The 24,844-nt window shown below is 34.2% G+C and overlaps 1 protein-coding gene across 1 annotated transcript in view; it reads right to left on the bottom strand.

The window, feature by feature from the left end:
* Nucleotides 1-24,844, bottom strand: part of LOC150090129 (uncharacterized) — a 202,421-nt gene that overhangs the window by 9,457 nt on the left and 168,120 nt on the right. The window contains exons 8-14 of the mRNA XM_090389758.1: nucleotides 18,479-18,619; nucleotides 14,340-14,432; nucleotides 13,599-13,736; nucleotides 9,440-9,500; nucleotides 5,395-5,446; nucleotides 327-423; nucleotides 82-162 (exon numbers count right to left, since the gene is read on the bottom strand). Of these exons, the coding sequence (XP_090245884.1) occupies nucleotides 82-162; nucleotides 327-423; nucleotides 5,395-5,446; nucleotides 9,440-9,500; nucleotides 13,599-13,736; nucleotides 14,340-14,432; nucleotides 18,479-18,619 (663 nt within the window). The remainder of the gene's footprint in view (nucleotides 1-81; nucleotides 163-326; nucleotides 424-5,394; nucleotides 5,447-9,439; nucleotides 9,501-13,598; nucleotides 13,737-14,339; nucleotides 14,433-18,478; nucleotides 18,620-24,844) is intronic.

The following is a 24,844-nucleotide window of genomic DNA, read 5'->3' as shown; positions in this document are numbered from 1 at the left end:
CATATGTTGTTGTTATAAACAATAACAACAACATAAGTGATAATGATAACAAAATAAGACTTTTTAATAAGGATGACTTACTTTATAATGCTTTGGATTCACATTCAGTTCCTGGAACACTTTTTTCAGCAAACCTGGTAGTGCTTCAACATCCATTGTATACTGTTATGAATAAACAGAAGTTACATGTAATGTGTAAAAGATAAATTAAAAAAACTAAAAACTTATTTCTTCACTCTAAAATGATCAAATGATTTTTAAAGCCCTTATGGAGGGCTTTAATCTTATCTCATATTAATTAATAAAACATAGTTCAAAACTCTTACTTTTGTAACTTTGGCAGAGGGTAGAACTGGAAATGTGAGTGATGAATTCCACCGAACTTCTGGCTGTAAGGCTTCGACACCAAATGTTTGCTTATCACTAAAATACAGAAGAATTAAGCATTTATTATTCCTAAATTTAACAAAGACAGTTTTTTAGAAAAGTTAAAATGAGACCAGTTTGTCAAAAAAGAGTTATAAAAAAAAAAAAAAAAAAAAAAAAAAATGGCTATATATGTTCATAAACAGGGCTCATTTTTAAGTTCTTATAGAAAAATTATATAGCCAATGCAGTATTAAGATGAATTTAATATAACACATGTATTGCCATCATCACAACATGATCATATTCTTTTACTGTATTTGTTAATGTATGATGGATATTAATGTATGATTGGACCCATATTATTAAAAAAATTAGTTCTATATACATATATGGAATGTGTATAGATGAAAACATTCTTTAAGTATATTCTGAAGAATTCATGTTCATTTTATATTTTAATACACAAAGGGAGAAAAATTCCATTACAACATAGTTTAACACTTTCACTGCTGGCTTTTAAAACAACCTTTAGGAAATAAATTAAAAAATTATGGGATTAAATTAATCTGGATTGGGGATGGCAGAGACATTTTTGGGATTTTGTCTCACTATGGTTGAATTTGTCAACTGCTAGTGAAGGTTGCTTGACAAAATATCTGGTTGTCCTTCTGTCAAATCAGAAGGAAATGGTTCTTAAAGTAAGGTGGTTTTACCTCCAAATGGATTAAAAATCCCATGACACATTTGCACCAACACCCAGTTAATATGGCAAGGACTTCATTTTTTGTTAACTGAAAACACTGATCTGAAATAACCACCCCACTCACCAAAATCTTATTTAATTATATCACTATTTTGCTGAGCAATATAAAAAAAATACATGCTACCAATGAGTGCTTAATGTAATCTTATTAATGTAGAAAATAGGATTTAGGTAACTAAATCTAGACAGGAATGCAATTATATTGCAGTCATAGGATGATTTCTTAAGGGGCAGCCTTGTCTGACCAATCTAATTATATACTATGATGCAGTAACAAAGGAACTGGATGCAAAAAACAATTTTGGTATCATGTACTTTGATTTCAGGAAAACGTTTTATACTATTGCACATAAAAGAATGCTATACAAATTGGAGAAATGTAGCATTAAGGGCAAGTTACTACTATGGACAAAGGGGGGGCGGAGAAGAAGAAGAAGAAAGAGAGAAATTATTAATAGGCACTGCTCTTTGAGGACTAATGTTACTAGTGGGGCACCCCAGGGCCCATCATTTTTGTTTTCTGTATTTATTAATGATATGCATAAATGTATTTCAGGCTTAATGTCTAAGTTTGCAGATGATACAAAGGTTGGCAAGGTGGTTAATGACAATAATCAAGGTAAGCTACTGCAACAAGGTCTTAAAAAAAAAAAAAAAAAAAACAGGCTGCCTGGCTGAGAAATGGCAGTTGAAATTTAACATTAACAAATGCAAGGTACTTCACATATGGGTAGTAGTAGTATTAATCCCAGATTAACATACCAACTGTGTGGTACTATACTCAGTATAGTAGAAAATGAAAATATCTGGGGGTAACTGTGCAGTCAAATTCTCTGAGCAGTGGAGACAGGCTGCCAGGAGAGCTTATTGGGTTTTGTCAATGATACACAGCAGGGATGGCCAATTTAATTTGCGATGCGATCTACTTTTTTCCTTCAAAATGTGCCGTGATCTACCATCTCGAGAATTTAATTGCACATGGTTAAAAAAGTTAATCAACATATATTGAAAAATGTTGTTTATAAATTTTTAAATTCAATACAATTCAGAATTCTTATTTTAAATTCATACGTATTTAAATTTTTAATTTATGTGACACTTTCAAAACGGGGATATACTGTGATAAGGCCAACCGTAAAGAGTCTTCTGTACGCAAGTCCGTAAGAGTAGAGCGATTCTTTGTCTTTGTTTGTTTCCAATACGAAAAGGCCGATTCACACAGATAACGTGGAACCAAAACAGGAATTTAAAAGTTGACAGCATTTTTTTACATTTGAGTACTTTTCTCAGCAAACGTATTTCCAAAAGTCTTTTTCTGATGGTCTGGCTTTTAGTAAGATATCGTTCTGCAACGTAATAATTTCATTTTCAAGTAATATTTTCTCCATGTGAAAAATCTGAGCGATTTTTTTCTGTAATTTGTTTCGTATATAAGTCGACACTGAATGGATAAGAAATATATTGAAAAATGTCTTCAATTGTTTTAAAATCACTGAATCTGGTTTTCAAAATTGTCCACAACTTTCTCAATTTCAGAAACACATTTCTCACTATTAAATTCAAAAACAGGATATTTTTGCAAATTATCTTGCATATTTGCAAAATGAATGATTTTTTTTTTCTTTGAGATCCTTGGCCATTGCCAAAAATTGATATATAAGTGCAGAAATACTAATAATCGTGTCACCCACATTTTTATTTTTTCCTTGTAATTCCAAATTCAGATCACTTAATTTACTGGTAAAATCTGCCAAAAAAGCCAGATTACACAACCACTCCATATCTTGTAGCTGCTGATAATCATCTCCCCTTTGATCAACAAATTTTTTAATTTCATTCAGGAAATTTCAAAATCTCTGTAGAAATTTACTCTGACTCAGCCACCTCACATCTGTGTGTAATATCAGATCTGGTTCATTTTCATCGAGGTGCATCTTGAAAAATCTCCTTTGAAGAGATTGTCCTCTGATGGAATTCACGATTTTGAAAGCTATGTCTGTAACACTTTTAGTATTTAATCTTTTGCTGGCTAACACTTGTTGGTGGATGATACAGTAGTAACTCAAAAAATCTGGGGATTCATTACCCTTCTGGCACAATGCGATGAATCTGTTAAGATGTCCTGTTATTGCTTTAGCTCCATCTGTTGTTATTGATACGACCTTAAATAGTGGCAATTTATTTTTTCAATAAAATTTTTGAATGCTTTAAATATATCAAGACCTCTAGTTCTTTCTTTCAATGAAACCATACCCAGCGTTCTTCTCTAGTGGCAGAAGAATCGAAAACCATACGAATAAAAACGAGCAATTGGGCTGTATCACTGACATCTGTAGATTCATCCAGTTGTAAAGAAAAGGACATACAATTTAATATCAGCTTGCAATTGTTCGCTCATACTTTTACTCATTTTTTTGATGCGTCGCATCACAGTATTTTGAGATAATTGCAGATCTTGAAGAGCACTTTTAATTTCATTTTTATTCTTAAAATTTTCAAAATGAGAATCTGTCAGTCCTAAAAATGCGTCTTTGATGAATTGACCATCAGAAAATGATTTGCATTTTTTTGCAAGAAGATGACTCGCTTTAAATGATATTACAGTTACTACTTTAGATTGCAAATTAGGTGTCATGAAGATATTTGGTTTCACGAATAATCTGGATTTAAGTTCGTTTAATTTATTTTTTTTAAGGTTGCTATTAGGCAGAAAATCTGATTGGTATTTAGAATGGAGTGTGTTGAAGTGCCTTTCTAAATTTCCTTTTTTCGGTATAGCCACGGAAGCACTGCAAATCAAACAGCAACATTTTTCTTTTATCATTACAAAAAATGTATTCTAGTTCCCACTCTTGGGGAAAATGATACGTTTTACTCTTTTTCATAGTATTTATTTTAAATCAAAGGATATTAAATTAACATTTAAGTACTACCCAGTTATTAATATTAAGTAAGCTAAATAAGAATTTCACACATACACTATGCTCTCCACAATGTAATTGCATAAATTTTCAGTCGACAACAGGGGCTCACATCTTGTGAGTATGGGCTTAGCACACCCAGGGTCCTGAGCTGGATATCAACATTCTTCTCTTTCGTGGTGATTCCTTTCTACTTCTCACTATGCTCTCTCTCTCTCAGGGTAGCACGGGAATTTTTTTCGACCGGTGCAGCATAAGCCTCAGGCCTCCTTGCACCATATGGCTAATAATAATAACAAGCTTGCTTAAAGTAGTCACGTGCCACAGATTTGTAATAAGAGTATGCAGTGGGGTGCATAATAATAATAACATTTAGATTTTGACTAATCTATTAAAATTTGTCATGATGAACCAAAATGAAAGCCGCAATCGACTTGTTGGCCACTTCTGATATACAGGAACTTTGCTAGCGGAGATAAGGAGGAGATTATCCCTTTGTACAAGCCAGTTAGACTAAATTTTGGGTACTGTATACAGGTCTGGAAGCCTCATTTTAGGAAGGATGTAGATCTGCTGGAAAATGGGTGCAGACAAGGGAAATGAGATTGGCAATGAGAAAGAAATGGTGCTCTTACCAGAAAGAGTTCAACAAACTGCAGCATCTGGAGACTAGGCACCTGCAAGGAGATCTGATTGGGTGTTTAAGAGCTTGAATGGAATGAGCAATTAAATGGATTGCATTGATGGCATTCCTCCTCTTGCTAAGACTACACACGAGTGGGAGCATAAATTCAAACTGAGGCAGGATGGTTGCAGGATAAATGTGTGGAAGTTTTCTTTCAGCTAGTCAGTGGCTGATTGTTGGAACAAATTTCCATCTGTTGTTATGTAAGTGGGTAGTTTCAATAAATTCAAGGAACTAGACAAATTCTTGGAGGGAATGGACAGGTGAGGTGGTAGTTTTTTTTTTTGGTTGATGTTCTATGAGCTAGCTTTCTTGTATCATTTGCCACTACTAATACTAACTAGCAATAACTGTAGCACTACATTATTAAGAAATTTAGCCCTTCTAAAAGAAATACATAAATTAAGAATTTGATACAAGTTTATTGTTGGATTCTGTTATTAGTACACATTCTGAATTCAGCAATTAAAGTAGATAAATTCCTTAACAGAAAATAGTTCTAGAGTTATTACTAAATACTATTTCCTCTTTCTTGCTATACATGTAACTGTACATTATAATTATACTGACTTTCCAGTCTTGAGACTGTTCAGTGGCATCTTTCATTCATGTGAATAAACTTATGTTAATAATAATAATAAAAAAAAAAATCATACCTTTCTCTATCTCTTGCACATACAGTAGGAAAAAACACTTGTGGTAGGGTTGCTGGAAAAAAAAAATTATCCTGAATTATGACCACCTCTTGAAGTTCAGTATATAAAGAGAAAATTAAAGTTTTTTTCTTTCTATTGGAAGAATACTTTTGAATTCTATTTCAAATAGAAGTTTTTAAATGTTTGGAAAAATAACCATTAAGGAATTATCAAAGAAGACTTACTTAGATATTTACTTACATAGGTTTACTTAGAATAAATAAATCATTCTAATAATTTAAGATTCTAAACATGAAAACACAATTATACAGGGTGATTCAAACAGAAGCAAAACACTTGCAGATATTTATGAAATGCTAACTTTGCATATGATAGTAAATTCTTAAATAGCAAATGATAAATACACTATGAATATTTTTACCTGCAACTAAATATGTAATTTACATGCTGCAGGTGGAAGCATGTTTTGAAAATTGCTTCTAGGTGGGGAAAAACATTTTGTGTCATCTAGTTTGCAGATATATTCAGTGGCTAGTGAGCAATATAGTTTTCATACATACTAAAAAATAGACTCTTCGCTACAGAATATGTCAATTTACAATTGGGGTAAGCAGTATGAAAGTAAATATTGTATTTACAAGAGGAAGTATCACTCTTATGCCACATAAAACAGTGTAGCATTTAAGAGATGTTCTTGCAAAAGTCCATGAGTTGAATACTCCTCAAACAAAGTGTTTACTTTTGAAAACTTACAAGTTGCAGCTAGGGCAATCATTAAAACTGAATGACAAATGCAGTAATATGAGGTTTACTGCAACTTTTAACAGAAAATGTATGAGGGTGGCATGGAAACAGTTTGTTTTCAGTGGCAAAGCCACTTTTTACTTGAACAGGAAACAACCACGTCATCGAGCATCAACACTACTTCAATGGGAACATTTACCCGGAGATGTTGAATAACTAACTTATATCTCTGCTTCATGAAGATTCCACTGGTATCATCTTCCAGCAACATGGTGCACCTCCTCATTTTCATGTGGATGCAAAAAATCTCAATATCGTACTATCTCAACAATGAATGGGATGGGGTACTAAAGGTGATGCAATATGGCTTTTTTATGTGGAGCTATGTAAAAATGATGTCTGTGAACCTTGCCAATGGACATTCCTAAACTGAAACACAGGATAACTGAAGCAGTGGCATTAACCATTATTACAGACATACTGTCAAAGTTCTGGGTAGAAACGAACTATCAAATATATGTCTACTGTATGGCTCATGGATCTCATATGAGGGTCTGTAAGAGCCATAGGAAGCTGTCAGAGAAATCTCTGTCCATATACCTTCCAGTGATAACAAATTTTTATTTCACCTGATCACAAACAGATTGCAAGTGTATATGGCCATATAATACTGGTATCCATGTCTAATTTGTTCCCCACCATCTCCTTATTTGTGCCAGAAAAAAATGATATTGTCATCTTTATATCTGTTGCTGGCTGGACAGTATGGGAATCATTTGACACTCTTTTCCATTTATCTTGAACTGCTTTGTACCCTTATGATGTCCTTCTGGAACTAACAACTCAAATAACTATAAATCTTAACCCCAAATGATTCCTTTATATAGGAATTTCATAATGGTGATAAAAGAATTCTGAAGAATAGAGACTTTGGTATATGTGAAGAAATCATTTTAATATGTCCTACAAGGGGCTGGTATATTGGTATTGGGGCTGGTAATACTGGTATCCATGTCTAATTTGTATAAGGCGATGGTCAGGCCACACCTAGAGTACTGTATACAGGTCTGGAGGCCTCATTTCGAGAAGGATGTAGAGCTGCTGGAACGAGTACAGAGAAGGGCAACAAGATTAGTGAATGGAACGAAGGGGTGCTCTTACGAAGAAAGGCTTAAGTTTTGCAAATTACAGTGTCTGGAGACTAGGCACCAGCGAGGTGATCTGATAGAGGTGTATAAAGCCTTGAATGGTTTAAGCATGCTCAATGCTGATGGGATTCTTCCTCTAGCTCAGAAAAATCACCTGAGAGGGCATAAATTCAAATTGAGGAAAGACAGATGTAGGATAGACGTGCGGAAATTTGCCTTTAGCCAGCGGGTGGTTGGTTGGTGGAACAGACTTCCATCCCTTGTGGTGGAGGTTGATAGCCTAAATAAGTTTAAGGCTCAGCTGGACAGGTATTTTGAACGAACAGAGGGGTGAAGTGGAAGTGGGCTTTTTTTTTTTTTTTTTTTGGCTGATGCTGCATAAGCTTGCTTTCTTGCATCAAATGCCTCTACTAATGCTAATGCTAATACTGGTATCCATGTCTAATTTGTTCCCCACCATCTCCTTATTTGTGCCAGAAAAAATGATATTGTCATCTTTATATCTGTTGCTGGCTGGACAGTATGGGAATCATTTGACACTCTTTTCCATTTATCTTGAACTGCTTTGTACCCTTATGATGTCCTTCTGGAACTAACAACTCAAATAACTATAAAATCTTAACCCCAAATGATTCCTTTATATAGGAATTTCATAATGGTGATAAAAGAATTCTGAAGAATAGAGACTTTGGTATATGTGAAGAAATCATTTTAATATGTCCTACAAGGGGCTAGATGTATGCTAGATGGTGCATTCAACTACAACTTAATTGCTGGTGTAGATCTGACTTTTGTCCAGAACAAATTTTAGACACTTTTGTATATAATAATTTTCATAAATATTATATATTCATTACTTTGCTATTGCAGAGCAATGACCGATTTAAGTATAAGTGATTTCTGAGGGGGGGCCCCCAAAATTTACTATATTTAAAATACAGTATAGTTAGGAGAAAAGTAGATTTTAAAAAAGAAGGCTAACACTTAACAATTAGACATTTGCTTGTAATATATTTTTAAATTAATCAATTAAAACAACATTTCCATTATGTTATGTGTAAACAAATACAAAATGTTATGTAATGTTATTTGGTTTTTAGGAACATTAGTAACTAAGGCCATATTGCTCCGGGATATGCGGTGGTCATTCCCTGACCTTTCCGCATCCTCCGTATTTGGTGGTGACGGGCTCGAACCTCGGTCTAATCAAGAAGCATGTGCTACGCACTGCTGCTCCTTCCCACCTGGCTACAGAGGCGCCAAATACAAAATGAATCATAATAAACACTGAATGAAAGTGTCAGTTTAAGTTGCTCAAGTATAGTTAATATAATAATGCACTATTACACAAAATGGGCCCAAAATATTAAGTCCATGCTGTTGTAGACAAAAATAAAATTTGATTCATTGGTTGTTCCATTTTCAAATGGTCCACTTCAATAGCTCCATGATACTGCACAGAGTGGATGGTACTGTTAATTATATTTAAATAAGGAATAAATATGCATCTGTACTGTAAATGATAGTGTTCTGTGATTAGAGAATATCTTATGTCCATGGTCTCAGACCACAGATGCAAGATATTCACTGTAATTGTTCAAGAGAAAGCAGTCTGGAAAATTTTAAATGTGGCATTACCAACTGATTTTGAATCCCACAGTCCTGTTAACAAGCATATCACTTACTTTGAACTATCGGATCCCTCAAACTTCAAAGGTTGTGATCAGAAATAACTGTTACTGATGAATATCTAGCCACCAAATAGTAATATATGGTGGCTCATAGCAGCAATGAATTAAGAATTTACAATATAAGCATACAGTTAATATAATTTTAAAATTAAAATAAAAAGAATAACTTTTTATATTTTTCCTTACACAGATTATTATAATTAAAATAATAATAATTATTATTATTTTAATTTAATTAATTCTGCAAGTTTAGATATTTGATATTTACTTAGAATTAGGACAACTTCATTTTCATTGTGGTTATGTCATCTCACAATGGTTATCTACGTCCCTGAAATAGTTGTTCACAAATAGTGATTGGCTAATTCTAAGCAATTTAAAGAAGACCAAAAAAAAAAAAAAAAAAAAAGAAAATATTTTAAAAATATTCTATTAATTTCATTTTTAAAAAATTTTACTTACGACTGTCCATAAGAATGCCTGCACGGATCGAACAACTTCCAAGGTCTATGACAATTACATCCTAGGAAAATAATTTAAAATGAATAGTTCATTTCTGATTAATCTCTTAACACATACTTAAACATATCAGTTATTTTACTGAATACATTCAGAAGAGATACAAGGAGGAACATGAATACATTCAGAAGAGATACAAGGAGGAACATGAATACATTGGTCTCTCCTTTTTTTTTTAAAAAGGTTTTTCCATGAGCACCACTGAGATTTAGGTTTTAATAAGTTTAATCTTCTTTGCTCTTTCAATTTCTCTTAGATTTTCTTGAGATGGTTTCTCAGCACAAACTCTTAAATTTTGAAAACTTTACAATCGCTACATATCACTGTCTTAATTATTTCTGTTGACTGTACGTATATACTTTATTTTCTTAAATTATTTCAATTTTTTTATTTAAATCATTTAAGTATATATCCCCAAGTTATGCAAGGGTCAAGATCCCTGTTGTTGAATATACACAAATTTGTAATCAAACCAACAACAAGACTTTAAGGAAATTTTAGAATTGTGAAAACAGTACTGTGCATATTAAAAGAAACATTTTAATACGGTAACTAAAGCAATGTGGCAGAATATATATGCATACATGACAACTTGGATCAAAACAGAAAACTGATCCATTTTTCAGCCAGAAAAGAATGGAATGTGTCTTCTAAATTAACACAATATAATTTATTTAAATCATCCACTTTATAATAATAATAATGACAAGGAAAATAAATAATGAATATCACATGTAACTGCAAAATTGTGTCATTATGAAATGTAATAAACTGTATTTTAAAGTTATTTGCTTTGTTCATATGTTCAAAAAGTCATTTATTTTTTTTTTCATCTTGTGTAATTACAATTATTGACTATTAAAAATTTTTGCATTTGGTGATCTTTACAGCCCTGAAAATATATATAATGTGTAGAAAGCCAAAATGACTAATTAGCCCACCAGTGGATCATCGCTTTCAATGAGAAAAGTCATCAGACATCAAAAGTTACATGCTCAAACTCTTAAATGCATTGCGGTATGCTTGTCAGCAATAATTTTTGGGGGGGAAAAAAAGACAAGAGACAGCTCAAAATGGTTTGCTTTAAAATTTTATTCTTAATTCCAGACTGGATAATAAAACAAATAATATCTTTAGTAACAAGTCTTATTATCCAAAATAATATTTCCTTATTACTTTAAATCAAATATTGGCACCCACAAAAACCACACAAAAAGCAAAGCTAAAACTATGAAAAGTTAACATATGGTGTGCAGTGCACTTTTAGCATGAGCATGTAGCCATAAACAAATTTTTTACAGCTATACTTCTGATGCTGATTGAAACCGAAGACCATAATTAAGGAATACTAAAATTCCCACTCAAAAAATTTTATGATATTTTAATTTAAGCTTTTTATTTCTGATTTACAGGATACCAAAATGCACTTACTAGAGGGTAATAATGCTTACAAAAACAAACACCAAAATTAAAGGATATTAAATGACAATCTTTAATAAAAAAATATCCTATATAAACATAGAGCATATCTGTCAAAAGATGCACAATAATGAGATGGACCTTCACCTAACTTGATATACTACTTCAATGAAGTAGCACATAAAATATTTGCTATAAATTTGCAATAAAACTCTGTTAACAGCAATAATTTGCATTATTATTATAACCCAAATTATTATTATTTCTATGAACTGAAATTAGCAAAAGATATGAATTTCATTCTGTTCTTTTTGGGAAAACCAAAACAATTGTCATATGACAAAACAATTTTAAATGTTTCAAGAACCTTCTGAGATCAGGAATTGGACACGTACGACTTCTTGCAAACAATGACAAGTTCAAAAGAAAATTTATTATAAAATAAAATTGTTAGTTTGTAAATTTTTATTTTATATTAAATTTTCTTTTGAGGTGGTCAGTGTTTGCAAGAAGTCAAAGTTTAATTTTAGACGTTCAAGTGTGTTTCATAATTCTAGGCTGATAATGTAGCCTGTTGTGCATCAACTTAGGTTCTGTTATGGTGATTGCTGAAATATCATTCTTCTGAAGATTAATTAAACTTTGAGGCTTCTCCACAAATGAAATGAAGACTTTTTTTTTGCATTCTGGAGCAGGCGCCTCCGTAGCCAGGTGGGAAGGAGCACACACTTCTTGATTAGACCAGGGTTGAAGCTTGCCACCACCAAATACGGAGGATGCGGAAAGGTCAAGGTAATGGCCACCGCATATTCCCGGAGTAATATGGCCTTAGTTGCTAATGCTCCTAAAAACTAAATAACAAACAAACAAACAGCATTCTGGAGAAGATGCTTGACAACTGATAAATTTGTTAAAAACAATAACCACAGAAATTAAACTAAATATTTGGGTGAACTACCCATTCCCAATATCTACTAATTAGGAGAATTAACCTAACACATTTTAGAAACTATTTTATCAAAGCATACAGCAAAAAATCAGAGGAAACATGGCATTGCCAAGACACTAAACCACATACTAGACCCTACCCTCAAGCATGCACTGTATTTAGTGCTAAAGATGATCTGAATAACTAATGGTAGCTTTGAATCCTCAGACATCAATATATTCAGTAACTTTGTATTTGAAAAACACAGAAAACTTTCCATGAGGGCACCTTATTCGTGGAAATCTTTGGGGAAAACTGGAAAGGTTGGCAAGCATGCATGTTTGGGAAGGAGATCCCACATCTCTACCTCAGATTGTTTACCTGCAGTAAAAACTGATAAAAAAATAAAACAACCACAAAATACATGGTGAGTGGTAATGCCACTATACCATCACCCCGACTATTTAGGGAGGAATTAATAGCAGGGTCACCAAATCCACATGAATTGAATCCTTGATGTGAACTACTTCTGGTAGGAGTGAGGTGAATTTCAAATCCTTCAAAGAGTTTGCCATCCAGGTATTCTGAAGATAGTTAATTTTGTTAAAAAAAGTGGAGTGAGAAATTAATTGTTGCCTTGTGTAATGAGGTTTTGTGGCCGACTGGAGAACAATCTGGTTAACTGATCATCAGAATGCATTTTAATATTTCAACAGGCAGGGTCGGATTTAAACTTGTTGTGGTCCTAAGCTATAAGATGTACAAGGACCTTCTCTCTCTTACAGTTCACCTGTGATAATATTAAAAAAAAGATTTTTTTAAGACGGAGGAGGCCCCTTGTAAGCTGTAGCTTATGTGTAAATCCGGCCCTGTCAACAGGGTAGGTGCAGGATGGTGCAGTGTGGTAACATTCTAATTATAGGTGGGAGCTTACCCCGTGCGGGAAGTGAAACCCAAACCATTTCAGAGAGAAAGACAATCTTCTCTCAAGACAAATGAAAAAAAGAAACACCAGTTAGCTATTTGCATTGACTTATTGTTATGCATTGCATCAAACTTCATGCAGAGATATACAGCAGGGGTTGCCTCAATTGGGACCACCTGGTACAATAAATAATAATAATAATAAAATGTACTTATAAAGGCAAAATAGCTTGACAAAACATTTCCTGTAAACACCAATACTGATTTTCCTATGCTATTTGATAATCATAAGAAGATATGATATAAATCATCAAACTGACATTTCACTTCTTTCTTGTTCATGAAAAGATTATTTTTCTCAACTCCTTTCCTTTGCCAACAAATAAGTGCAATTTTTTTCCCTTTAATCTTTTCATTTTAAATGATTTTACTCCTATGGTTTGTATAAATAACTTTGCCTTTATCTCACTATTAATTTATCTCAGCTAATTGTTATATAATTTCACTGTATTGAGTACTACACAGTTATGCTCTGTAGATAACAGCATGTAGATGATGCTCTAGATAATTCCTTCCATTCCTAGCAATGTATTTGCATTGCTAGGAAGCAACCTAGGAACAGTGATAAATCATAACAGGTAACATAAATGATAAGATATATCTTCATCATTATCACTCTTCATAATGGTTATAAAAGATACTCTATGGAAAAAATAAATATTATGGAGAAAAACTCTTTTAAGTCCACAAAATTCCATCTTTATATTCTCAAAATTGTTATTAATAAGTTTGCATACAATTTTAATGAATTAAATTAAACAAAAGAATTACCTTGCTACTCTTTAGGGGAAAACGTATTGGATGTATGTATGTCATAGTAAAATTTTCACAAATATGTGACTGTAAAGCTTCAATCCACAAATCTGCTTCTTGTACATCTGTACATTTCAGAACTACATAGTGTCCTTTCTGCAAAAAAAAAAAAAAAAAAAATCTGAAATTATAGAAATTACACATTTACAAAATATAAATAAATTTTTTTCTTTTTATATTTCAGGATGGTCACATACGGCATAAGAGTTCAGACAAGAGAGAACAGACAGAAAATACAACTATATCAAGCTGCAGAACGACAAAAATCAAGCAAAGTTCAAAGGTAAAGTAAATTAAATATCATATTTAAAGGGGGGAGGGGGATAAATTAAAAATAATATTAGTAACGCAAAGTTTTCTGGTAGATAACAGCATTTTTAAATTGAGCATAAACTTAGGCTGCCATTACTGGAGAACAATAGTCCCCAAATAGCAAAGACAAAATGGAGAGTAGCATTTGTGGCTAAAAATATTTCATTGCCTGCATTGAAATAGTTTCACTTCTTCACTAATTTAAATTTATATATTATGTATGGAGATGATTTTAAACAGAATCATCTCCATCTTGAAATTAATATTAACAGTTCTCTCTTAACCAGTGCTATATAACATACAAAGAAATATGCTCTTAGAAATATGAAATACATGTAAATGAAAATAATATGTATATATTTGAGATAGATAATCAAAATAACTTGCCATATCATCAATTCCAATCATATTGTTCTCCAAAGTTGAAATGTTTCCTCCCATAAGCAGAACTGATAACAGAGGTTTTTCTGAATGACTATTCTAAAAACAAAAAATTAAAAAAAATAAACAAACAAACAGATAAATAACAATTAAAAACTATAAAGTTTGCAATCATGCTGTGATTTCCATTTTATTGTAAATTTTCTACCCTAATAAAAAGAAAATCTTTAACCACTTTTATTTATTTATTGTTTATATCCATTTTTGTTTAACTGCATATGGCTATTTTAGTTTGATATATTACAGGAAGAAGAGGTGAAAAATATGAGGTCATTCAAATGAAAATTGAAAAACCTAACGGAGTGCATATTTAACCAAAATTGATGATAATCTAGATTTTCATCAATTCCAGTTAACACCATCAAATCATACCATGTGGCACCATCTGATGGTGTTAACTGGAAACAATTTTTAAGATGGCAGCACCCTTGCAGCCATACACCAAGATGTAGATGTAATCTTGTAATTTGATTTTTTTTTTTTTTTTTAATGCTGAAAGGATAAAACCTGCTAAAATTTACAGCAGAATGTTGGCTCAGTATTGTAAAGCATGCATAAGTTAAGTTCACAAGTGGATAAATCAGATTATTAATAAAACGGCATCGTTTTAAGTTATATCTCATATTGTGAATACCTTCACAACGAGTTGCCATGATATTGCACTACTTCGAATAAGTAACGCTTCACCTAAGGAGAAGACTAATGTTACTTATTCTCAGATGGATACCACCACCCAGACGGCACCGTTTCAGGGCTATTTGGCCCTTCTTCGGTGGGTGGGTAGGTACCCGAGTGATGCAATGATGGCAAAACAGTTATGAAGTATAACTCCACAATATGAGAGATGCCTGATGGTGTATCATGTATTTAGACTCAAGCATTTAGGGCATAAGCCTCAAGCTATGAAGGAGTCTAGACTATGTATAAATATAGTGCAAATGCATCAAGAATATTTTGCACTATATTTATACATAGTCTAGACTCCTTCATAGCTTGAGGCTTATGCCCTAAATGCTTGAGTCTAAATACATGATACACCATCAGGCATCTCTCATATTGTGGAGTTATACTTCATAACTGTTTTGCCATCATTGCATCACTCGGGTACCTACCCACCCACCGAAGAAGGGCCAAATAGCCCTGAAACGGTGCCGTCTGGGTGGTGGTATCCATCTGAGAATAAGTAACATTAGTCTTCTCCTTAGGTGAAGCGTTACTTATTCGAAGTAGTGCAATATCATGGCAACTCGTTGTGAAGGTATTCACAATATGAGATATAACTTAAAACGATGCCGTTTTATTAATAATCTGATTTATTCAGATATAGCTATGTATTCTTGATGCATTTGCACTATATTTATACATAGTCTAGACTCCTTCATAGCTTGAGGCTTATGCCCTAAATGCTTGAGTCTAAATACATGATACACCATCAGGCATCTCTCATATTGTGGAGTTATACTTCATAACTGTTTTGCCATCATTGCATCACTCGGGTACCTACCCACCCACCGAAGAAGGGCCAAATAGCCCTGAAACGGTGCCGTCTGGGTGGTGGTATCCATCTGAGAATAAGTAACATTAGTCTTCTCCTTAGGTGAAGCGTTACTTATTCGAAGTAGTGCAATATCATGGCAACTCGTTGTGAAGGTATTCACAATATGAGATATAACTTAAAACGATGCCGTTTTATTAATAATCTGATTTATTCAGATATAGCTATGTATTCTTGATGCATTTGCACTATATTTATACATAGTCTAGACTCCTTCATAGCTTGAGGCTTATGCCCTAAATGCTTGAGTTCACAAGTGGGTGAATAAGTTTAAAAACAGTATTGAAAGCTTGAGAATTCTCCTCAATCAGGGCAAGCACACTGTGTTGCAAGACCAGAAATCACAGCAGCATGGAAGAAACTCATACAAGAAACCATCATGTTAATACTGAAGAAATTGCCACATACCCCCAGGGGCTCACATCTGGTGAGCACACCCAGGGTCCTGAGCTGGATATCATCATTTTTCTCTTTCTTGGTGATTCCCTTCTAATTCTGACTCTTGTTTGTTCGTTCTCTCTCTCTCTCTCTCTCTCTCTCTCTCCCCCTCCCTCCCTCTCCTTCCTTCCTTAGGGTAATTCAAATTTATTTTTTTGGCTGGTGTAGCATAAGTCTCAGGCTTCCTTGCACCATATGTCTAATAATAATGTTCAAGATCAGTGTTGATTTGGCATATATTGTACTATAATTAACAAGGAGATGTAATTTATATGTTCTCAAAGGATTTCTCAGTGTTTAGCAGCACAACTGAAGGAATGACAACTAATTCTGTGCTTCTTGGATGGTACAAGCATGAAGGTTAACTGGAGGTAAATCCTAAGTAATTAAATAAATTTAAAAAAAAAATTATACTCTGGGATGATCACATAAGGACAGAAGAGCTCATAAGAGAAATACAAAAACTTCATATTCAGCAACCACATAGGCAGGCATGGACCACATGCAATTATACACCAGAAAGCAAAACTGCACAATACAGCTCTACTCTACATTCAAGCATTCAGCAGCAAATATTACTCACAACATTCTGGAATCATTGAGTGATTCTGGACATTGAGGGGTGGAAAAGGGGGACTTTCAAACCAATTAAAGCCAGCAATTTGAAAGAAGCATTATGGTTTGTCATCCTTCAGGTGTGTACCTGCAGCATCATAATGCCCATCCTCACACGTCATCCATCCTACAGTGAATCAGACAGGAATTGAAGTTAGAGATATTATCCCATCCTCCATATTCGCCAACCTTACAGGACATCACTTCTCAGATGACGAGGTCAAGATGCACAAACAGCTTATACCCACTACAAAACTTTGAGAAATCCAAGCATTAGTGTAATGTTGGAGGAAGTGTATCAAATATAAGAAGGGGGGCTAAACTTCTTTATGAAATACAAGTTTTATTTAACATTTGCAGTTTTCATTTGAATGACACTTGTACATATGAACTTTCTTGGATTTTTTTTTTATTACATATGGATAAATCTTTATTTATTTACTGTATATATCAATAAAAAATATATACGTATATACAAACAATGAATTAGCTGCTGTACTTCCATTTTTTAAGTTCTTCTCAAAATGCATCCCAGAGATTGTCAATAATAACTGAGGTTGATAAGTTACAAAGATTTAGTTGAAAGCAGTTTAGTTGAGTAGTGCTCAAAAGTTAAGGAACAAACACAAAAAGAATAAAATTTCTAAATACAAATAAAACAGAACCAAAAATGTGACACTTATGAAAGAAAGTAATTTCTTTCTGACCCCTATAACCCAATTCAAGCAAAACTTGTCACATGCAAATTGGATAACTAGCTAAAAACAGCCTGTTTTCAAAAACTCTGTATCTGGCAGTTATCACTCACACACTATTCATTTCAAGACATCCATAATTCTGAAAATTTCACAAAGACACTCTTCTATAAATTCTTTTAAGTGATGAGAAATAAGATGAATGAAGCAGGACAAGTCAAGCTGTATTCCAAAGTCAACCAATTCCAAACTATGGAAACTGTCTCTTTAAGACCTATCCTAGGATTTACTCGTGTTTCTCCCCCCCCCCCCACTCCATGCAAGGATGACCTAAATTTAGGCTTAAATTTTGCAAGGAATCATAGATTTCACAGCAACTTGATTCGAAGCTTGCTGAACCTACAGGAGAACTTTTATTTGACATTCGCACAGAACTTCATCTTGGTTACTTTTGGCAGACCCCAAAAAAGTTGGGGAACTGACTGCCAGAAAAAAAAAAAAAGAATTCTAAAATAGATAAACTGCCTCAGCTTAGAATAAGTTCTGAAACAGTTTATGTGTAGGATGAAAAATGCTGGTTTCTGGGAGGGAAAATAAAAATGCAACTGACTAACTTTGGCATGGGATACAAAAAATCCATGAAAGTTCTTCCCATCCCAAAAAGAATTGAACCTGTATCTTTACCACACAGAATATAAAAACAGAGATGAAAGTATATTAGCATTTTAATTAGGTAACATATAAATATGTTCAGAGTGCTGTAAAGTATGAGATACCATTACCTCATAACAATACAAGAATCCATCTTGTAACCTAAAGTAGCGTCTCTTCCATGGATTCCAATAGGTAGCTTTCTTCCTTCCTGATGGCAGCTTGTCTAGGTAGCCTTCAAGATTGATGAAGCCTGCAGATGTTCTTGATCCCTATAAATTTAAAAAAATAAATAAAATTGGCAAATTCAGAATTTTATTCATATTATACTGACTCCAGCATGTTTTACTCAATTTCTTTATTCTTAACTAATTACTTTTATTAAATACTTCTATTTAATAAATAACATGGCAGAAATATACACATTGATGTATGAATCGCCAACTTTAATATGCATAAGTATCTTTTATACAGTATGGATGCACTTTAATATTACATAAAAATAGCCATTTCATATCTAACACACACACACACACACACACACACACACACACACACACACACACACACACACACACACACACACACACACACACACACACACACACACACAATAACAAAAAAAAAAATTTAAACCCTTAAATTTGCATCTGTGAATTATGTTATTAGTGGAGTCCCACATGGTTTGGTGTTGGGCCCATTATTGTTTTCTTTATTTATTAATGATATTGATGAGAGTATATTAGCATTAGCCGAGGCATACAATGCAAAAAAAAGCAAGCTTATGCAGCATCAGCCAAAAAAAAAAAAAAAACCCTCCCATTTCACTCATCTATTCACTCCAAATCTTGTCCAGCTCAGTCTTAAATTTAATTAAGCTATCAACTTCTACAACAAGAGATGGAAGTCTGTTCCAACAATCAACCACCTGTTGGCTAAAGGCAAATTTCTGCACATCTATTCTGCAACTGTCTTTCCTCAGTTTGAATCTATGGCCCCCCTCAGGTTCTTAAACTGAGCAAGAGGAAGAATTCCATCAGCATTGAGCTTGCTCAACCCATTCAAGGCCTTATACACCTCAATCAAATCACCTTGCATGTGCCTAGTCTCCAATCTTAATATCAAGCTTAATGTCTAAGTTTGTGGATGACACAAATGTTGGCAGAGTGGTTAATGACAGTAATGAACGTATATTGCAGTTGCAACAAGATCTAAAAAAATTAGGTAGATAAACTTCAACTGCCATATCTCAGCCTAACATTGACAAATGCAAGGTACTGCATATGGGTAGCAGTAATCCCATAGTAACGTATCAACTATGTGGTACTACACTCAGGGTAGTGGAATATGAAAAGGACCTGGGATAATTGTGCAATCTGATATGAAGTTCTGAGCACTGCAGACAAGCTCTATGGATAAGAGACACCTGTGAGCAGGGCTGTAGTGGAGGGTATATGCTGGTATATCCTCTGGATTTTTTTTAGGTGAATAATGTATAGCTTCTGGTTTTTGATTTGAAAGACTTGAAAAAACAAATACAGGTAACCCTAGCTATTCGCGGGGGTTCCGTTCCTGAGAAATGCCGCGAATACCGAAAACGCGAATACTGAGTTATGGCTTCCATAGTAATAAAGGGGTTCCATTCCAAAGTATGAAATATACATCTGCACACTTGAAACAGTAGGATTGCTCGGACAAACCTACAAAGGAATTGAACAAATGTTTCTGAACTGTTTTTATTAAAACCGAGCAACAATTGAATATGATCTGCCTTCCTTCATAAGAGCACGAGTTGTGCTGTTGGGATGGTACTAAACATTTTCCTTTATCTGAAAAATAAAAAAATAGAAAACTGATTAAGGAAAAAAAAATTCAAGAACAAAATCAATGACTTTCTGCTTAAACCACCCCGGAATGCAGATCACTTTTTTTATTCTTCTTCAACTTTTTAACCTGAAAAAGGGATTATTGGTTTGCCATGTACGTTTGTCATTGGGGAAAATTTAAATATCCCCTAATTGAAAATATCAGAATCATTTGGCGTTATCCAGAGGACACGACAAGGAAACGATTCTGTCTTGCAGTTTCACCGACTTCATTGGAGGCATTGAAACTGCTTGCCAAACTGTAACTGACTTACTGTCTGCTCGGGTAGCACAGTGGTATCGTCACCATCCTTCCCACACCGGGTGGAAAAGGCCCGGGTTGGAATCCCGTCGATGACGCGCAGAACTTTAGTAAGCTTTTTTCACTCCTTGGCTGAGTTTTTCCGTTCAGCAAATCGACCAGAGAACACACGCAATTTACAGACAAAATAAATGGTTAGGTTCCTAACCCTGTAAATGTTAGGTTAGGAACCTAACATTTACAGGGGATCCTAATATCATAATTTTAAAAACAGGAAAAAACAATCCACAACACGTTTAAGAATACGCAACGTATAGCGAAAACCAACATTAAAATTTTGTCTTAATAGAACTGAATATTAAAGAAGCATTATTTATTTATCTTTTTTGAAGTTTTATTTTAATGGAAATGCGGCACTGAAATATCTTTTTAACTAAAGTACCTTTGAAGCAAACCACGCTATTCATGCTTTTTTTCTGAGATGCATTCTTCCGTTTTAATAATTGGTCTCAATTTTCATTTTGGTAATGACAGTCTCAGTATAGTTATCTTTCAAATTAAAGATCACCAGCTTTGTGTTAGAGGGAAGTTTAATTCGTCTTCTCTTCTCCAATGAATAGAGCTATCTACTCTGACGAGTACTGTCAAGGAGTTTCACCCTTGTGAAATGAATAATCTTTAAAAATTCAGTACTCCAGGGACTGCTTACTGTCTTTAAGACGAAATTTAAAAATGTTTTCACCTCACGTTCAAACATTCTGTCATAGTTCGGTTGTGTGGGTTGTTTCGATTAGAAAAAAGGAACGCTGACAATACTGCGCTTTTAAACTACGAATGTGTAAAGGTCAATTTGTCTGCTTCTCGAGGTAAAAACTCTGAACTGGAGTTTCCTGGATAGTGTAGTGACATTTGATTAAATGCGTATCGATCCAAAAAGAAATTTTTGTTAGTCTGTTGGTATTTTGCTAAAATGTATTAATCTATTGAGATTAATAAAAAACTTTCCAGGTTGTTAGGCCTGTTGGTTATTGAAATATCTCTTCCCTTAAAATAAGAAAGCCTCAAAATATTAATACCTACAGTAACTAAACTACCATACCTTCAGGGGAGGAGGCTGAGGGATCATGGGAACCAAAACGGTTGGTTTGATAGTTGTTAAAAAAAATGGGTAAAATTTCTAGGCTTCTGTGACATTACATACGGGATACTATAATATCTATACAATTTTTTTTATTTATAAATATGATTTTTATATATTTATAATTAAATAAATAAAAGCCGTCATGGTAGCACAGTTGGTAGGATCGCCATCCTCTCCACAACGGGTGGAAAAGATCTGAGTTCGAGTCCCGTCGATGACATGAGGAATTTTTATGGGCCATTTTTCACAACATGGCTGAGTTAGTCGGTCTCAGGCGAAGTTAGCGTGGTTTTTTCTCAAGGTTTTCTTCCAGCAAACAGAAAATCAACCTACAGACAATATACACGGAGAAATTTGGCCTTAGTCACTGATGCCTCTACTATAACGATTAATAACAATCCCAAATATATGTATCGAAAATTTTGTGCTTTACCCAGTCATTGAATTGGTCCGAAACAACTTACACTGGCATTTCAGTTATTAAAATATTCTCATCCAGATGTCAAAACCAATACTAGACTTGAAAGATGTTTATCTGTTTAATGGAATTTATAAGTGTAAGATACAACGAGGTCCATAAAAAAAGCCCTCTGCATAAATGCTCTGATAAAAGCTGCCCATCATTTGGAAGAAGAAGAGAGGTGATTAGTAGCATTTCATAAACATAGATTGCATTTAGAAGGGCAAAAAGCGTTTTTATCCATCTAAGACAAAACCAGCGGTAGATTTGACCAAAACAGCGTTCCAGCTGCTAAAATTTTTCAATGCGAACATGTCAGCGTTCTGGCTGTAAAAGTTTAACTTCGAACACTAGCTTTTTCTGAATGTACAGGAATTCAGTGCTTCTATTTTACCCTTAAATCTTTTGTACCTTGGTTAATCTACTAATAAAGGATATGTTGAGTGCCATCCTGAGCGAAGGCGCCATCTATTGATCATCTAGTACACCAATGCATTTTTGTTTAGAAAGATAAATTTCATGTTAATGCGTTATAAAACTAAACCAGGCCTTAAACTTATCGATCTTAAACGGAAAATTCGTAGTGAGGCCAAAGTGGGAAAAAAATTCAAATACTAGTGCTTAGAGTATCATTATTTGAAACTAATTTTATTTAATTAAAATTGATAATGATGGGTGTAGCATTATAGTGATTTAATGCAACCTTCCAAGCACCTAATTCCAAAAGATAATCCAATTAATGTAACAGATACTGGAACTGTTGTATGAGGCCAAATTAAATTATCTCTTATTTGCAAATTCAGCTCCGAGTTTGAGGGTGCTGGAATAATAACTTTTATTTGTTATGTTGTACAACTTCTACATTTTCATTTGCATAAACCTTCATTATCTGTAGCCTTTTCTTGGATTTTTTTTTTAATTACTGGAATAATGGGAAGATATATTAGTTTAAAATAGTTCATAAAGTATCTCTCAATTGCGTTTTATCAACACAAGTGTATTTTTACATTAGTTAAGGCAAAAAAATATGTTTACATTTATCTATACAATAGTTCTTCATACCGTCTAATTACCAGGAAGTGTACTCCCAGAATGAGATCTCAATACAACCCCTTCTCCAGGTATTTAAGCATATATGCATACTTGGGACTTTGCATAAATCTGCAATACTTGCGTAGAAACAGTCATAAAGTGCTCCTTGCCATGGCGTGTGTGTGTGTGGTGTCTGCACGGCACACGGGTTCCAAGCATGAAGGTAGCTTGCTAGAACTAGACATCCGAGGCGAATGCCCTTTGTTAGTAACACATATATGATGCATTTTCAAGTAATTTAATAATTTAACTGTATGCATTTCTAGCAAAAATGTAATTTTCGCGTTCTTCCTTTCACACAAATGTGAACTAAATAAGTATACAAAATTTTTATTGGAGAATTGGGGGTGCAGATTTTTTTTGCACGTGGGCGACAAATATAGGTACTTCATGGTACTTCAATCAGTTTCCTTCCATATACAAAAAAGTTCGATTTTATGAGGTTGGGACCATGGGGTCATACCACGGCCAAGTTAATTGGTCCCATTCAAGTTTTGCAAGTCCTCCCCCACAAAACCTGAGTTTCTCATCAAATAAAGACACTCACAGAATACATTCAATTTACAGGTACAATACGCTGATGTATAACAGCCTTAGTTGTATAGAATATAAAATCTATGACTGGTTAAAAGTGAGAAAAGCAAATACACTTCTTGAAAAACTTGCTTAAATCAGATCAAATATTCGTGCTACGCCCAAGGGCGTCCCACACATATTTTATCTGAGTTAAGTCTGCTGATCGTGCTGCCCAAAGCAGTTGTTGAATATCTTCAGTTTCAAGATTCCTCCACCTTTTCATGCACTGCCATGCATGAAAAGGCAATCTGGGGCAACCGTACCCCTAAAAATTCGACCATAGGGTTTGAGGATCTTGGTAACTCTGTGCAGTTACAGTACTGTATCTCTATCAAAAACAAGGGTTGTAACCATTGATATTCTGTCCCAAATGAGAACATCACCCCCACTGTATTCCTTTCTCTGATGACGGAGGGATGGTACCACATTCCTCATCTTCGAATGAGTCTCCAGATGAAATAATGAATATGATAAGTCCCTAAAATGGTACTCAAATAACAGAACTGTGCCCCATTTGTCAGGGCTCCAAGTCACATGTTCACGGCACCAGTTTCAACAAGTTCTGTGGTTTGGGGTTAATGTGATACAAACCACTGGCTTCCTTACATAGTCCACTTGATTTGAGCCTTCACAGCATAGTCCGATTGGAAATGTTTTCAACTGTGCTGCAGCAACCTGAAGAGACAGTTAATGACAGGACATAATAGGGTTCTATCTTGCTGTTAGAGCCAGATAGAAGTCTGTTCTGCTTGACATTACCCTCGGCCAGCTCTTGTAATGGTTCCTGTCTCCTAAAACTGCTTCCATAATGCTGAAATGACACATTAAGCCAACGTGCCACCTCCACCTGCCCGGCTTCTAGTTATCCAACAATCTGCCCTCTCAAAGAATCATCTAAATGACGATTACTTGTCACGCAGAGTGCTTGAGATGCAGCTATCCCACTGAGGAAGCCAAAAAAAAAACAGGAATGAAGTGATGTGGCTACAACTATGCTTTTGTACGCATGAATAATTTGCATAATGTGCAGCTCTGTAAGGTTATTGATTGATTTCTATTGGATACTCCTGTTTTTTGTTTCTTTCATGAAACCCCCAAACA

This window comes from Mastigoproctus giganteus, chromosome 2, assembly GCF_048544385.1.
Source record: "Mastigoproctus giganteus isolate SK-2022 chromosome 2, ASM4854438v1, whole genome shotgun sequence".
Lineage (NCBI taxonomy): Eukaryota > Metazoa > Arthropoda > Arachnida > Uropygi > Thelyphonidae > Mastigoproctus > Mastigoproctus giganteus.
This window is presented reverse-complemented; position numbering and strand designations above follow the sequence as displayed.